Source organism: Narcine bancroftii, chromosome 8 (genome assembly GCF_036971445.1).
Source record: "Narcine bancroftii isolate sNarBan1 chromosome 8, sNarBan1.hap1, whole genome shotgun sequence".
In the NCBI taxonomy this organism is placed as follows: Eukaryota; Metazoa; Chordata; class Chondrichthyes; order Torpediniformes; family Narcinidae; genus Narcine; species Narcine bancroftii.
Window position 1 is genome coordinate 5327092 of NC_091476.1, and position 17826 is coordinate 5344917.

General features: G+C 41.3%; 2 protein-coding genes across 2 annotated transcripts in view; one reads left to right on the forward strand and one right to left on the reverse strand.

Moving 5' to 3' along the window:
• Positions 1 to 17826, reverse strand: part of LOC138740289 (phosphatidylinositol 3,4,5-trisphosphate 5-phosphatase 2-like) — a 208898-nt gene that overhangs the window by 174560 nt on the left and 16512 nt on the right. The gene's annotated exons all lie outside the window — the stretch shown is intronic.
• Positions 5018 to 17826, forward strand: part of LOC138740294 (arrestin-C-like) — a 30775-nt gene continuing 17966 nt past the window's right edge. Inside the window, exons 1-7 of the mRNA XM_069892735.1 lie at positions 5018 to 5059; positions 6228 to 6258; positions 7140 to 7200; positions 8364 to 8408; positions 9338 to 9534; positions 10882 to 10941; positions 16816 to 16883. Coding sequence (XP_069748836.1) covers positions 5040 to 5059; positions 6228 to 6258; positions 7140 to 7200; positions 8364 to 8408; positions 9338 to 9534; positions 10882 to 10941; positions 16816 to 16883 — 482 coding nt within the window. The 5' untranslated portion in view covers positions 5018 to 5039. The remainder of the gene's footprint in view (positions 5060 to 6227; positions 6259 to 7139; positions 7201 to 8363; positions 8409 to 9337; positions 9535 to 10881; positions 10942 to 16815; positions 16884 to 17826) is intronic.

The following is a 17826-nucleotide window of genomic DNA, read 5'->3' on the forward strand; positions in this document are numbered from 1 at the left end:
CGTGATTGCAGAGGTGACCTGTCACATCCTCTTTTTGGTTCATTACTCTTACAGTTATCAAGCCCATGTTTGTGGAGAACAGCAGCATGTTGTGATAAATGTTGTTCCTCTAATTGGATTGAATGATGAGATTTCTCTTCTTAGTCCAATGTTGGGGCTCAGCCAGGTGCCTTCTGATTATTTTAATCAGTTTACAGTCTGACTGACTGTGCATTAACCCATTTTTGGAAACCAATCTTGTTACATGCAGAATTATTGCCCTCTTAATTGCTTAACTTAGTAACGAATGCAATATTCCAATGTGTTACATTTGGAATATATAGTTGTCCTGGATATGTTTTTTGTTTTCAATTCATTTCTGATTGTGTTTGGTTGGGCAATTCATGGTTATTGAGCTGGATATTGTAGGGGATTCTTCTTGCAAGCCTCTCTTTCTGAGAGGCATAGATAAGGTGGACATCCAGCACCTCTTTTTCCCCAGGGTGAGAGTAGCAAACACCAGAGGACATCTGTACAAAGTTAAAGGAGGAAAGGGAGACATCAAGGGCAAATTTTCTTTTACACAGAGAGTTGTGGATGCCTGGAATGCCTTGTTAGGGATGGTGGTGGAGACTGAAGCATTAAGGGGATTCAAGAGACTCATAGACAGGCACATGGATGAAAGAAAGATAGAGGGTTACGGGGTAGGAAAGGTTTAGTTGGTATAATGGTAGGAATATAGAGGTTAGCAGAACATTTGACTGTGCTGTCATGTTCTATGTTCTACATTTGAAGAAGTGTGTGAAGTATGGATCATTTATCAGATAGAATTGAAAGATCAAATTTTAGGCATGAATCAGAAGGCATTTTGTGAGTCTTAAAATGGAAGTACATTTTATTTGTAGGCTGAAATGTAAATATCCACCACCATCTCCTTGCTTTGGTGTGAGAAGCACAGGGTTTCATGGAATACTAGGTGGAATAGAAATTCATCTTCAGTTGTTAGTGTTCTGTTGGGAGTAGGCAATCACTGACATAAACTGAGCGATGGTTATCTCGGAATCTTGTCATAAGAAGAGGGTCTAGCCGACAGCCAATACTCTGATGACCATTCTCCACTTGTGGCTGAAGGCAAATTTAAGTACTTGCAGTACATCCTATTCCTACAGGAGGTCCTGTGGTGAATATTTTCAAGTCAAGTTCACATTGCAACATAACCTCAGCCATATTTTGTGCTGAGAGAATGTCATTTTGTGGTTTGCCCTGTGTTTCAGTTTGGTTCCTGTTAAATTGTTCACATTGATTTCATGAATTCTTTTCAGTGTTTGTGTCAAAAGATTTTTTTAAAAATTCAATGGCAAAATACACCAGATGCTAGAAATCTAAAGCATGAAAGAAAACGCCCAGCAGCTTCTAAGAAGAGAGACACCAGCAACTTTTCGGGGAAATTACCTTTCATCAGAATTACATCACTTTTCCAAATGCTGACCTCACTTTGTTTCCCTCTCAATAGCTGCTACCTGACCTCATGAATCGCCAGAAATGTATCGGCTAAATAATACATTTTTAACGATGAACACTTCTGACTTGAAGTTACCCTTCAGAGATATGATGGTTTAAGCTTGGCTATTTAGGAGCATGTCAATTCCCAGTGCAGATCAGGGAATTAGAACTATAGAACTACAGGCTTCTTTGGTCCTTCTAGGCTGTGCCAAACCATTTTTTTGCCTAGTCCCGATGACCTGCACCCAGTCCATGGCCCTCCATACCCCTCCCATCCATGGACCTGTCCAAATTCTTCTTAAATGTTAAAATTGAACCTGCATTCATTATCACAGCTGGCAGCACATTCCACACTCCCACCACTCTCTGTTTGAAGAAGTTCCTCCTCACCATATAACCATATAACCACTTACAGCACAGAACAGGCCAGTTCAGCCCTACTAGTCCATGCTGTAGCAAATCCCCACCCTCCTAGTCCCACTGACCAACACCCGGTCCATACCCCTCTAGTCCCCTCTTATCCATGTAATGATCCAGTCTTTCCTTAAATGTAACCAATGATCCCGCCTCAAACACGTCTGCCGGAAGCTCATTCCACATCCCCACCACCCTCTGCGTAAAGAAATTTCCCCTCATGTTCCCCTTATAATTTTCCCCCTTCAATCTTAAACCATGTCCTCTAGTTTGAATCTCCCCCTTTCTTAATTGAAAAAGCCTATCCACATTTACTCTGTCTGTCCCTTTTAAAATCTTAACCACCTCAATCAAGTCCCCTCTCAATCTTCTACGCTCCAGAGAAAAAAGCCCCAGTCTGCACAACCTTTCCCTGGAACTCAGACCCTGAAATCCTGTCAACATTCTCATGAACCTTCTCTGCACTCTCTCTATTTTGTTTATATCTTTCCTACAATTTGATGACCAAAACTGTACACAGTACTCCAAATTTGGCCTCACCAATGCCTTGTACAATTTTATCATAACCTCCCTACTCTTGAATTCAATACTCCGATTTATGAAGGCCAACATTCCAAATGCCTTCTTCACCACATCATCTACCTGAGTATCAGCCTTGAGGGTACTATTTACCATAACTCCTAAATCCCTTTGTTGCTCTGCACTCCTCAATTGTCTACCATTCAATGTATATGACCTATTTAAATTTGCCTTTCCAAAATGTAGCACCTCACGCTTCCCCTAAACTTTTTCCCTTTCACTCTCAACTCATGCCGTTTGACTTGTATCTCACCTACCCTCACTGGAAGAAGCCTATCTACATTTACTCATTCTATCCCTCTCATAATTTTAAATACCTCTTGTACTGACAATAACCACACCAGCAGTGTGAGTATCAGACAGTACAATTTGATAAACTAATATGGACACTAAGAGGTCTTGTCTCTCTGCAAGACGAACCTGGAAGGCTAGACTATAGCTCTGGACTGCTTTATGGACAAGGTCACCAGGATGACCCCTGGTGACCTAGTGGTGTAATCACATCTCACCACACCTCTATCAAATATCCCCTCATTCTTCTACACTCCACAGAATCAAGTCCTAACCTGTTTAACCTTTCACTAGAACTCCGTTCCTGAAGTTCTGTCTTGTTTGCATTAAATTCGATCTACCATATTTTCAGCCCATTTTTTAAGCTGGTCCAGATCTCTCTGCAAGCTTTGAAAATCTTCTTCACTGTCCACAACACCTCCAATCTTAGTGTCATCTGCAAACTCGCTAATCCAGTTTATCACATTAGCAACCAAATCATTGATATACTGTAGATGACAAACAACAATGGTCCCAGCACTGATGCCTGAGGCACACCACTAGTCATAGGCCTCCAATCTGAGAAGCAATCATCCACCATTACTCTCTGGCTTCTCCTGTTCAGCCATTGTCAAATCCAGATCACTACTTCATCATGAATACCTAGCGTCTGAGCCTTCCTGACTAACCTCCCATGTGGAACCTTATGAATGGCTTTACTAAAGTCCATGTAGACAACAACCACAGCCTTTTGTTCATCAATTTTCCTGGTAACTCTTTGAAAAACACTACAAGATTGGTTAAACACAAAGCCACATTGATTATCCTTAATCAGTTTCTGGCTATCCAAATAAATGTATAGCTAATCTCTTGGAACACCTTCTAATAATTTACCTACTACTGACCTAAGGCTCACCTGCCTATAATCCTCTGTCACCATGCCCATGGCTAAGGACATTTTAAATATTTCTATATTTCTACCAGATCCCCTGCAGTTTCTATACTAGCCTCCCTCGAGGTTCAAGGGAATACCCCAATTTTCTTTAAGACAGCAAACACTTCCTTCTCTTTAATATGTATAGTTTCTATGACCTCACTGCTTATTTTCCTTACTTCCCAAGGATCTGTGCCTGTTTCCTGAGTGAATATTGATGAAAAAAAGAATTAAGATCTCCCCTATCTCTTTGGCTCCATACAAAGCCGATCATTCTGATCTTCAAGGGAACCAATTTTAATTTATCTTAATAGACCTGTAGAAACCCTCAGGATTATTCCTTTCTGCCAAAGCCACCTCATGTCTGATTTCTTTCTTGAGGTTTTTCTTGCATCTTTATACTCCTCAAATACCTCACTTGTTCCTTGTTTCCTATACCTGCTATAGACTTCTTTCTTCTTCCGAACCAGATCCCCAATATCCCTCGAAGACCAAGGTACCCTATGCCTGCGAACCTTGCCTTTAATCCTGACAAGAACACACAAACTCTGTTCTCTCAAATTTAACCTTTAAAGTTTCTCCACTTACCTCGCACATCCTTGCCCAAAAACAACTTATCCCTATCCACACATTCTAAATCCTTTCTAATTTCCTAAAAATTGGCCTTTCTCCAATTTAGAATCACAACCCGAGGCCCAGATCTATCTTTCTCCATAATTAACTGAAACGAATGGCATTATGATCACTGGATCCAAAATGCAAAATTAACAACAAGGGTCTTGATTCAAAGCCTATTCCTTGGTTGCTATTTCCTTTCATACGTTGCACAAGGATAATGCTTATATTTTGATGGAATAGTAAAGAATAACTAGAGACAATAATGGAAAGGAAGTCTGAAGGCAAACATTTAAAAGTTTCCAGGTAATGAGTCATTAAGATACACTTAAATCTCAGTTTGCTCAAAGGTTGATGTATGCTTCCTGACTAAATTCCTGTCAATCGTAAGAATTTATTTTTCTTTCACGTCCAATATCAATTGACTGTTGTGCATGTAAATATCAGGCAATGACTCCCAAGTCACAAAACATGCACCTTTTAGCATTAAATTTTAAATTTCGACATACAGCACGGTAACTGGCCCCTTTGGCCCATGAGTCCATGCTGTCCAATTACACCCAATTGACCTACAACTCCCAGTTATGGGAAATTATGGTACAATAAAACCTTTCAAGTCAATACAGTTGTGTTGTGTTGTTAAACCAGAGCATTTCTAAGGTACATATTAGAATTTTAACCATATTAAATTCAAGCTTTGGATATTCTATTTTGCAGGTCTTCATATCCATCAGTTTTCTCCAGCATGAGTCAAAAGTCAGGACAGTGAGTAGAAATGTTTTTACTTTAAAACCTCTGGCAGCCTATATCTTTGTAGGGGTTTGCTGAAGTGGAAAAATGTTTAGGGGGTATATGTTTTTTTTAAACATAGACAGTGCAGCAATTGTATTGTCAGGTGGTGGTGGAGGCAGATACAATAGATAGGCACATGGACATAAGAAAAATGGAGGGTGTGAGGGATGAAAGGATGATTGATGTGGAGACGGTTATAGGTTCCTACAACATCATGGGATGAATGACCTCTACTGTTATGTAGCAATAAACTTATAGAGTCCAACCACAGTTCCAAATCTTGCATCTTATCCCCACTCCCACATGGGTCTCAACTGAATTGAAATAGGCATAAATTCAAGCCTAGCTATCCCAGACTTCGCCTGCCACAAACGCATTCCAAGTTCAAAGCAAATGCCTCAACACATCATCAGACCACATGATGGTGTGTGCTGACTACAGCAGAAACCCCTTCCCCAGTGTTCTGCTTCTATTGATCAATCCAGAATGAACCATTTTCCCTGCTTTTGCTCTGTGGACAAACAGTCTGATTCAAATTTAGGAATACTACAATAGGAATACCAAAAAATAATAGCAGGAGTCAATTGGCAACTCTCTCACCATTCAACATAATCATGGATGATCTCCCTCAACCATCATCTCCTCTTCTATGCCAGTTCCCCATAACCCTTTATTCTGTCTTTTTTTCCCCCCAAACTGTAGCTACCTCCTCTTTAAATACCCACAGTGTTCAGGCCTCCATTATCCTCTAGGGAGAGCATTCCAGAAGCTCCCTGCCCTCTGAAGGAACACTCCATAGCAACAAATGTTTAACATCTCTAATACAAGACAACATAATGAGCCAGACCATCAAGACAAGGCACAACAAAGAGGATAAAAAAAACAAATAATGGATGTGATCGAGTTGTCAGAGTTTGAACTATGAAGAATAATTAAATAATCTAAACTTTTACTTTTCTTGGAAAAAAGCTTTTGTGTTGTGACTGGAATTTTCTAGGGCCTTCTATTCAATGATAGCTGATGTTCTAATAAGATTTTCTTTATCTGTATTTTTTTTATTGCGAAGGCCAGTAATAATATTTGAAGATTAATGGTGGAGAGCTCCAAGCTGATGATTAATATTTTATTTCTCAATTTACAGAGTCTTTAAAAAGACGAGCCCAAATCAGAAGGTTCGTGTCAAAGTAAAATGCAGCAAAAGGTGTAAATGGATCATTTAATAAGCAGTTTCTGAAGAATTCAGTGGTCAGTTGGGGACATTGGTGTTTGCCAGGATTTTCTGTTTTATTTCAGTTCCCCATCCCATTCCCTTGTTGACATGTCAATCCATGGTTTCATGCACTGCCAGAAATGAGAGCACCTGCAAAATGGAGGAATGACATCTTATCTACTGTCTGAGAGCCCTCCAACCAGATAGCATCAACATCTTCGGTTTCTATTATACCTCACCCCATCTTCTTCTCCCGTTGCCTTTCCCCCACCTCTGGCTTTCTATCTCTCTCTCTCTCCCCCATTTCCCCCGTCCCCTTTCACAGAGCCAAAATCAATTCTCACCTCTCCTCTTATCATATCCAATTAACACCTTTTGTTGGTCTGGACTCCTTCCCCAGCCAGTCTTCAGTCTTTATTCTGATGCTTTCCTGTTTTTTTTGCTTATACCTTGAAGAAGGGTCAGGCCTGAAATGTTGGTGATATATCTTTAACTCCTATGGATACTGCAAAACCGGTTGAGTTTCTCCAGCATTTTTATGTGAATTTTACCACAATCACAGGGTCTGCGGACTTTCATGTATTATTTGATACATTCCACATCTTCAAACCATGTTCATCATTCTGATTGAAGTTTGCTTTCAATCTTTAGCCATTAAATTCCAGTCTGGGCTCTTTACTTCACCACTATTTATAATAATGTACAGGAACATGCATGTTATTCTTCTATCGATAGGGAATGGTGGGAACAATTTTGACATTTTTCTGTAATAAATATTTCCATGAGGTTTGCAGAGAATATTACAAACTTGTGTAGGACAACACTCATTCCTTTTGTTATCAGCTCTCACTTTACCTTGGAAAGCGGGACTTTATTGATCATGTTGACACTGTTGACCCAGTTGGTGAGTACATTATGGATTATAATTTCTAGATGAGTTTCAATTGTGTACCGTAACTGAGTGTGAAAATGCAAGTGTGTGAATGCATGGGATTTTGTGTATGTGAGGCATGTTTGTGTGGGGCATATGTGTGTGTGTGTGTGTGTGAGTGTGAGTGTGAGTGTGTGTGTGTGTGTGTGTGTGTGTGTCTATGTGAGTCATGTGTCTTGCAGCACCTTGCACAATGTCAGTAGCACACAAGCAAGGGCTAAGAAAGTTGAAGTAAATTGTCATAAAACTCTGAAGAAACCAAAGAACATGACAGTGCAGAAGCAGGCCCTTCGGCATGTCCATTCTGTGCTCAACTATTATTTTGCTAGACCCACTAATTTGCACCCGAACCATGTCCTTCCATATCCCTCCCACCCATATACCTGTCCAAATTTTTCTTAAATTTCAAAAGTGAGCCTGCATTCACCAGTTCAGCTGGCAGCTCGTTCCACATTCGCACCACTCCCTATGTGAAGAAGTTCCCCCTAATTTTCCCTTTAAACTTTTCCCTTTTCACTCTTAACCCATGTCCTCTAGTTTTTATCCAACCTAACCTCAATAGTAAAGACCATCATAACTTTGTATAATGCTATCAAATCTTCCCTTCTTCTTCTACACTCTAACCTGTTCAATCTTTCCCTGTAACTCAGTTCTCTAAGTCCAGGCAACATCCCTGTAATCTCCTCTACACTCTTTCAATCTTATTGATATCCTTCTTGTAGTTAGGTGACCCAAAATGAGCTCAATACTTCAATTTTGGCCTCACTAATGTCTTACTGTATACAACTTCAACCCCATTGGTGCTGGAATCTTAAACAATAGAGAATTGTTGAAGGAACTCAGGAGGTCAGACAGCATCAATGGGTAGAAATAGCTAGTCAGTGTTTTGGGTTGGAACCCTTTATTGAGTTTACGTAAATATAACATGAGCCAAGTAAGATCAAAGCATGGCTTGGAACTCCCTACTCGACAGCAAAGCTGAATAGGTCATTATGGGACCAAAAGGTTTCTGTCTCATAGCTTAATTGTCATTATCAGACTTGAGACAGGGCTGTGAATGAGGGAAGGAAGGATACGAGAATATAGAATGCCTTCACACTGTTAGAATCAAAGTTGTGTTGGCTTGTTTCTTGCAGATGGAGTGTTGCTAGTCGACCCAGAGTACTTAAAGGACAGAAAAGGTAGGAATCATGAACTGACATGCTCTTCTTTTTCTGCTTTGATCTTTGGACTTTGCTATTTCACACTGGGTGCAAGATTGACACTAGCCTTATTTATCTGCTAACCTCTGTCCCCTGTGCTTCACTGGAAGACATATGTTAAGAAATGGTCAATCTCCAATGTGTTCCTTTTTATTTCTCACTGCCATCTTAGGCAGGTGTGATCCTGAATCCTTCTACCCTTTGCTAAGGATGTCTTAAGAATGGGTGATGGAGTGTTGGCTGACTCACTCTTTCCACCAAAATCAAAAAGCTTCAGATGCTGGAAATCCAGAATAAAAACAGGAAATAATGGAAACACTAAGCAGGTCAGGTAGCATCTGTGGAAAGAAAATCAGAGTTAACTCTTTCAGATCTGATGAAGTAAGTTTCTCCTTCGAAGATGCTTTCTAATCTGCTAAATATTTCCAGTATTATGATTTCACTGGTTAAGTCTGTTCTCTTGCACCCAGAGTGATGTCTGTCGGTAGAGCCACATTATTGACTCTATTCTCATGGCAAGTTCAATACAATTAAAAATCTGATGCAATTACTCGCTGTTGAGGTGAGCAACCGAATCTCTGAATGACTGGAGAAAACAAAATAAGCAGTTTAGATACAGACTGTTAATTCTGGGTTAAACACTTCACAGATTTTATCTTTACAATTTAAATATTGGAACTATAAGAATTTTACTGTCACTGGGATTCAGGTGATAAAACATGGTATGGAGACAACCCTCATTAAAACTGCGTCCCTTGTCCTCAGTAAAGCAACTTTCCCAACTAATCAGTCTCCATTTATGACAGCATCTCCTTGTATTGATGATGTACCCCCTGTCAATATTACAAGAAGTTAAAAAAAAATTAATTTACTTGTTTATAAATTTCTCTGACCTCCCATTTGCACAGTTTATGTGGTATTGACGTGTGCATTCCGATATGGACGTGAAGACTTGGATGTCATTGGCCTTAGTTTCCGAAAGGATATTTACACAGAGGCAATCCAGGTTTACCCACCACTTCCAGACAACAAGAAGCAACTAACTCCTCTGCAAGACAAGTTAAATAAAAAACTGAAAGACAACTGCTACCCTTTCTCCTTCGAGGTGAGCGCCAATCGTGTGAATGTTCATGTTGCTAGTTAAACTAAGCTCAGGGAGAAATGCAGACCTGACGGGGGTCCAGTGATGGGGCAGATTTACAATTTCGCTGGATTATGGACAAGGGGAGAGAGGAAGATGGTTGGATTGGGGGGGGAGGGGTCAGCATTCTGTTTCCCTCTGACAAAACTCCTCTACAATGTCTTACACAAAAGATCCAAATATTCTCATCACCTTTCATCTGTAACGTTGCTTAAGGCCCAGGAAAATTGTCACCATAAAACATTGTAGTTAGTGGCTGATGCAGAGTGCATCTGTCCCTTTGATGTATTTATAATATATTAAGTTTTGTTTGGCAATTTCACACCTATTCAGTCTTAGTCAGTGCCTCCATATATTTTGTCACAGGCCTTTGCGATATTGTCCCACATCACATATAATTTGCTCAAATTCCTGATTCCATAATTAAGCACGTAAAGATGTGTCTCACATCAGTTTTCTACTCTGTGTGGAAAGGTACTGAGTAACTATTGTTCTTTTTTAAGATCTGTGGATAAACAAAATAAAGTGAAGCCCTTACATCCACGTTATGGTCATTGTAATTCATTTCCGTCTCCTTTCTCCTGATGAAAATGTTTAGCTATGAAAGTCCCTCTTTGTGAAAGTCGGATTGTTTTTAAAGGCTACAGGTTGTAGCCTCATAAATGTACAACGTTATCACCAAAAAGGAAAAAGGGATCAGGTGCCTGAGAATTCAACCATCCACCCCCCACAACTTCTTGTTCCTACCCTTACTGGCGCATGGCACAGACAACAATCCTGAGATTATCACCCTTGAGGTCCTGCTTTTTAACATTTTTCCTTACTCCCTATATTCCCTCTTCAGGGACTCATCCCTGCGCCTATCTATGTCATTGGTCCCCATGTGGATCACTCCACCTGGCTGCTCATCCTGACCCTCCAGAAATGCTTTGAACTCAATCAGAGACATCCCTGACCCTGGCACCTGGGAGGCAACATACCATCGGGGAGCCTTGATCTTGTTTGCAGAACCTCCTAACCAATGAGTTCCCAATCACCATTGCTCCCCTCTTCTCCCCCTGTCCCTTTGGAGCTGGGCAGCCAGCCTCTGTGCCGGAGAAGTAATCACCTTGACTTGTCCCTGGTAGATTGTCCCCCCAACGGTATCTAAAACAGTATCATTGTTGAGGGGAATGGCCACAGGGGTTTGGAGAATGATTTAAACAAATAGATACAAATTAATGCCAATTAAAGGGACCTTTTATCACAAACAGTATTTTGCAAAATTGTATTGTAACTTCCTTTTTATTGAAATTATTAATATCTTCACAGATCCCAACTAATCTGCCATGTTCAGTTACTTTACAACCAGGCCCAGAAGACCACGGACAGGTAAACATGTCTCTTGTCACCAATCAGATCGTATGGTGTAAAAGTAACATGAACAACAGAGGAAGCAGGCAGCTAAACAGCAATGTCTACCTCATAAAATAAATGAATCTCCTGCTTAATATCAGAAGAGGCTCAGCTGCCTGACAGATAGCGCTGACAGATGCCAACCAGTCACTTTACAGCCTGCTCATTGAGGGAGGGCAAGAAATTAGCCCAAATCCATAGTTTCATAGTGTGGATAGGCAGTCAGCTCCAAGGGGTAGTGAAGAGGAAGGAGCGAGGAGAAACTATTTCAGGCCCAAGACAGTGCTAGGCTCCCTAGCCAACTCTTCAATGACTTCAAACCTGTTGTGGCTTTGTCTAAATGGAATGGCCATTCAATGGAGTAGAAGAACAATGCTAGAGAAAATCGAGCAGGTGTTTTTACTTCAACCATGGTATTTCCAGGCCTTCGTGTTTTACATCCAAACGTTGGAACCAGGTTCCAAGTCATGGACTCATTAAGGGACACAGTAAGGAAACATACCTTTTCCTTAGCCATCAAACACCCATTTATATTGGCCCAACTTTCATTCCTTTTTTTTTAAACCCTCCCCATATTCCCATCATTTCCCCCCGATTCTACCACTCATTTACACCCTTTGGGACAACTTACACTTAATTTCTCAATTACTGTGCCTTTCCGATGTGGGAGCAAACCAACATGATCATTGAGTAATGTACAAACTCCACAGAGTTTTGAATCTGGGTCTCTGGTGATGTGCACTCTACTGTGCTGCATCTATTTATTTATTTGTGTGTTTATTTTTCCTTTCTTCACCCAATATCTGTTAAGTAAGTTGCTCACATGGTCAATTCAGCTCTCAGAAGCTAAACCATCCCCACCCTATCTGTTCCCCAAAGCTGATTCCAGGTGCAGAGTCGGGGTGGGGGGGGGGGACCAATAAGAGGCTTTCAAGAATGGAGAAAACATTTGGGCAGATGACATTGTTCAGTAGGATCTAACAAGCAGATTTGAGGAGGATTTTGAGAGAGAATTTTACATTTTTAAATTTGGACATAGAGCCAGTTACAGGCCCTTCTGGCCCACAAGGCCGTCCCTCCCAAATAACCTACATCCCCTGTATGTTTTGAAGGGTGGGAGGAAACCATAGCACCCAGAAGAATCCCATGTAGATGAGGGGAGAACATACAAACTCCTGTCAGAGAACGCCAGATAGTATTATGTTAACCATTAGGTGCACTGTGCTGTCCTTATTATTGAAGTTAACACCCTGGAAGGTGAAGAGATAGACTCCAGTGATGGGATCTATCAAAGAACTGCATTGGAGGAGTGCAGGGCTATCAAGATGGAGGAATTAAAATATTAAATATTAATTCAGATGATGGGTGGCACATTTAGCATAGCAGTTAGTGCATTGATATGACTGCGCCAATGACCCAGATTCGAACCAAGTGCTCTGCTTGTACATCCTCCCCGTCTCCATAGGTTTCCTCCCACTCTCCAAATATGTACGGGGTTTGTAGGTTAATTAGTCTATTTGAGTGGCATGGGTTCATCAGCCGGAAGGGCTTGTTACAGTACTGTATGTCTAAAGATAGATAATTATCCAAGAGTCAATGCAGGTCAGAAACAGGTGGTGACTAAAAACAGAAAATTTTACAACAGATTAACAAGTTTGCCAGCAGAGAATAGGGATATCGCTCCTCTATAGTTGATGTTGACCATGATGAGACTTTATTATCAGACACTTAAGAACAAGATTAAAACTTTATTCCATGGAGCAGAGAAGAATGAGGGGAGATTTTATCGAGGTATACAACATTATGATGGTTATAGATAGAGTAAAGACAAGCAGACTTTTTTCCACTGAGGTTAAGAGAGATAGAACTAAAAGACACAGATTAATGGTGAAAGGGGATAAGTTTAAAGGGGAACTTCACACAGGAGGTGGTAGGAGTATGGAACAAGCTACCAGCTTTGACATTTAAGAAAACTGTGAACAGGTATATGGATGGGAGGGATACGGAGGGATATGATCCCGAAGCAGATCAGTGGGATAAGGCAGAATAATAGTTCAGCACAGAGTAGAAGGGCCAAAGGGCCTGTAGTGTTCTAGTGATAATACAGATACAATGAACATCTCATCTGGTCTAGCTACATAGGTATTTAAAACACACTAACAAACAATAAATAAATTAACACGAACGCAAGAGAAAAATAAATATGAAGGGATAGATGAAAAGATGATTACCTCAAATGAAAATTATTTCAACTGCAGCTATAATTCCCTGCTACACAAATGGGAGAATGCTGTTCCTGTCGTCAATGCTATGGCAATACCTTTCCTTGGAACTGATTTCCTGGAGTCCGAGCAACATCCTAGTGAATTTTCTCTTTCAATCTTATTGATATCTTCCCTGTCATTGGGTGATCACAACTGCACACAAGACTCCAATTTTGGCTTCACCGTAAACTCCACACTTTGAAACTCAGTATTTTGATATATGAAGGCCAATATGACAAAAACTCTCTTTACAACTCTATCCACCTGTGACAGCACTTTCCCAGTTCCTTCTGTTCTACCGCACTCCTCAGTGCCCGACCGTTCACCATCTTTTCATGGTTTGTCCTTCAAAACGCAACAGCTCACAGTTGTTCATGTTAAGTTGCATCTGCTGTTTATTCCAGCTGGTCCAGATTCCTCTGCAAGCTTTGAAAACCTTCCTTGCTGTCCACGACGCTTCTGATCTGAGTATTGTCTGCAAACTTGCTGATCCAATCACCACATTGTTGTCCAGATTGTGGATCTAGATGACAAGCTACGCTGGTCCCAGCACCGATCCCTGCAGCACACCCTAGTCACAGGCCTCCCGTCTGAGAAGCTATTGTCCACGGCTTCTTCCACACAGCCAATGTTTTTGAATATTTTAATATGAAATTTCATATCCAAAGTATGGAGAACCTATGGATAGATGTTAAAATTCTCAAAGATACACTACACTTAAAATCACCAATGCCTGAAGAGGACGCACAAAATCAGTGAACCGGTGCGAACTCGAAAGGCCAACATGGCCTGTTTCCGCTCCGTAAATGGTTATATGGTTATAATATGTTAAGTCTAACAATGTATTCAAGATTGGTTCTGAGCGATTATCTTTTTCACACATGCATCTTTTTAGATGTCTAAATCGTCCAAATGGACCGTACTTTTGTTATTTATTATGGTGTGCAATATCGCTAACACAACTCCCACATCACTGGAGGCCAGGAAATTCAGGCAAATTGCATGTAACAAATGGTGTCAGAATCACTGTGATTTGTTTTGCACCTTCTACCCATTCAGCTCCTTTCCTTTCAGTTCAGTTGATGTTGAGTCTTGCAGGTCAAAAAGCCCTGATATGGACAGCATGACTGTGGCAGAGTTGGTGGAGTTGCCGCTTCGCCACTTCAGGGAGCCAAGGTCATTCCTGATCTGCGGTGCTGACCACGTGGAATTGGCTGAAACTCCACGGGTTTCTCCAAGTCCTCCAGTTTCCTCTGGCATCCAAAAGGATTGGTTTGTTCAATGGTGACTGTAAATGACCCCTCATGCATGGGTAGCAATTGAAATGGGTTGGGGGAGGCGGGAAATAAATGGTAATGTGGAAAAATGGATTTGTATTAGTATAAATAGGTGCCTGATAGATGGTGCTTTACTTGTGGGCTGAAGGCTCTTTTTTCTATGTTCTGACACTAAGGAACCGCCTCTCTGATTCTGGTGATGCACAACTTTCTGACCATTGTGGCTTTAAACAACTTGCATCAGGAGGCTTCTTGCCTGTGTTGGTAGGTCTCACAGTGCCTGTCCCTTTCTTCTCTGATCCACCACACCTTCTCCAGTCACTCTGAAGCACTTGGACCTGACGTACTTTGGGACATTACCCACTTTCATCTCAAGCAGCAGACCCTGAGACATTAAGAGGTCAGCTCTGCTAAATGGATGAATGTACATCAAATGAAAATTCGGCAAATTGAGCCCTGGCAGAAAAGAAAGTAGGAATCATTCTTTATAAAAGTGAACAGCAAGCAAAGTGTTTTGGGAAGAACAATGCCGCCACCTGCTGGTATGGAAACTAGCAAGTCTCTTCCTTCTGGAGAGAGGTTCATTGGCCTTTGAAAGGAAGTGAGCCTTAAATACCTGCTCTTGGCTTCTGTTTCTTGAACAGTGACAGATGGATGGTGGCATTGAAGGCTTCTTGCCTTTCCTGTTGGATATTTGTCTGCACTGCGTGGAATCACATTTGCACGATTAAATCTTTTTATTGATAGAATACAAACACAACTGAATCTATTCTGCCTTCTGCTGTTCACCAGAGAGGAAGTGAGCAGTACAAAACCCCAAAACCCCAAGGCTCTCACCGCAGGCAAGCAGTGTCCAGAAACAATCTAGCAAACAACCATGGAAATGCATGCATTGGTCAGAGACGTGGCCATGTGTCAAAACATATTTCATGCAAAAGAACACTGAAATATTGCTTTTAAATTTGCTCACTGATATTTGTAAAATGTCACAAAGTGCAGCAGAATCGGCATTCTTCAGATAATAGCCCGTGCCACACAGAGTGCTCGATTTTTGACATTGCCAACAAGAGCAAGGAGCTTAGGGCACAGAATCAAATGTCCAGTATCTGTAAGTACTGAGCAGATTTGTGTTTTCTATGTCATCTAAACAAATAAAATATTCAGTTTTGTGACAAGCACAAGAGCAATGTTGTCACTCAATTGTTGGGGTGGGTGGGTGGGTGGGGGGGAAGGGAAGCTCAGACTCAATTCCGGCCTGAGTAATGGTTCAAAGTGGGTGATGAGGAGTCATCGGCTCTGGTCCTCAACTGCCCAATTTCTAATGAATGGGAATTGAAGGAAACCCAGGAGAGTTGCAAGAACGTAGGGGCTGATATGGAAAGAGCAGTAGGTTCTGCATCTGCTTGTGATTGCAATGTCATTCAACAAGGTCATGGTTGGCCCTAGGGCTCAGCTCCAAGCACCCAACAGCTTTACCGTTGTAAAATCTCACTGATGGTAACTGAGGCTGGGGGGGTGGGGGGGGAAAACAGCAATCACTTGCCAAGCCAGTGTTTTGCCAGAGACTGGGTCATTGATCATAAAATGATGCAACTGAAAGTCTGAGCAGAACTGCAGGAAGTTCTCAGAACTGCAAAATCAATTGGGGCAGGCACAACCTTTGAGTACTTTTTAACATTGCAACCTTTTTTCCTTCTTCCACTTGAACTTTTGTTGGCTTCAATGACGGAATATCCATGGCATTCTGAGGTCAACAATTCCAAAGAAGTAGCATCCACTGATAAAGTAATGTCTTTTTGCCTCTGTCCTAAATGGCTAAATCCTAATGCTGAGATGACATCCCCTGGGTGGAGACTGTTCAGCCAGAGCTCACACCCCTTTCACCACCTATCCTATTGGCCCCTCTCAGGAGATTATGTGTTTCAGTGAGGTTATTGAATAGTTCTTTCCACTCTTGCAAAATTAGGTGACAACATCGTCAGTCACTTTACACTAATGACAAAGTTTCCTTCAAAGGAGTATTCCTTCAAAAACTATTTCCTGTCATTTTTCGGGGAGGGCGGCAGAATTGCAAATCTCCATTATGAAACGAAGGATGATTGACAACTGCCATTTAAAGCCAGGGAAGGCTGATGAAGTGACATATCAACTAATCTAGCATCAGCTCTAATGCCTTTGGTTTCATGGGGTCACCCTGATGTTGATTGTTTGAAAGGACCATAATCTTTCAAATATTGAATTTAGCCTGGTGATTTTCGGTTTACCACATCTCACCTGAATAAAAATCTGCTTATTGTTTCTCATTGCAGGCGTGTGGTGTAGACTTTGAGGTGAAAGCATTCTGTGCTGATAACCTGGATGAAAAGATCCATAAAAGGTAATCGAATCTTCACCTTCTGAACAGCTGCCACCATTGGGACAGAAACTGCAGCCTGCTCCAAAGATCCCACCATTCATCTCAGCTTTCCTGACTCTCAGCAATGGTCCAGTCCCTTCTTCATGGTCACCCTTCTAATCCACCTGGTAAACCCTTCAATGTAGTATATATCTCCAATGTAGTGCCATTGGGAGCAAATATCCAGGCCCAGGTTAAGATGGGAATTCCTTCATTCAACTCTCCTCAGATTTACTTTCTGTCTTAACCCTCGTAAATTGGGAGCATTTCATTACAGTTTTTGTTTCTATGGTCTTTTTAAAAAATCTATTCATTTTTAAGGGATTGGTGCACAGCTAGCAACTATTGCCAACAGCTATTGCCCTTCGGAAGGTGGTAATGAGACACTTTCTTGAATTGCTGATGTCCATCTGGGGAAGGTGCTCCCACAGTAATGCCTGCAAAGGATATCCACGACTTAGATGACTCAGGACAGGTACTATATTTCCAAGTCAGGATTGTGTATGACTTGGTAGGAAACCCAAGATGGTAATGTTCCCCTTTGCCCATTGCACTTTCCTTTCCTAGTGGTAGAGGTGGCATAAGGCACTTTTGGAAGAGTCGAGGCAGATAACGACACTGCAATTTGCAAATGGGGGAAACAGCATCCACAGTTAGGGCAGTAGATCGGGTGCCAGTCCCACAAGCTGTTGTGCTCTGGACCATGTCAAGCCTCCACTGTCGGTAACCAATATAAGCAGAAGAGTGGAGGTGTATGGTAGATGCTGCACAATTTGACAACCCATGGCTTTGCTACGAAGCAAGTCATGAACACAAATAATAAAATATCTTGGAAAATAATTCTTGGGGAGAGCTGGGGTGGTCTATGTCTTCAAGGTTTGTAGGGATGAAAAACACTGTTGTCATTTTGTTTCCATGTGGTGGT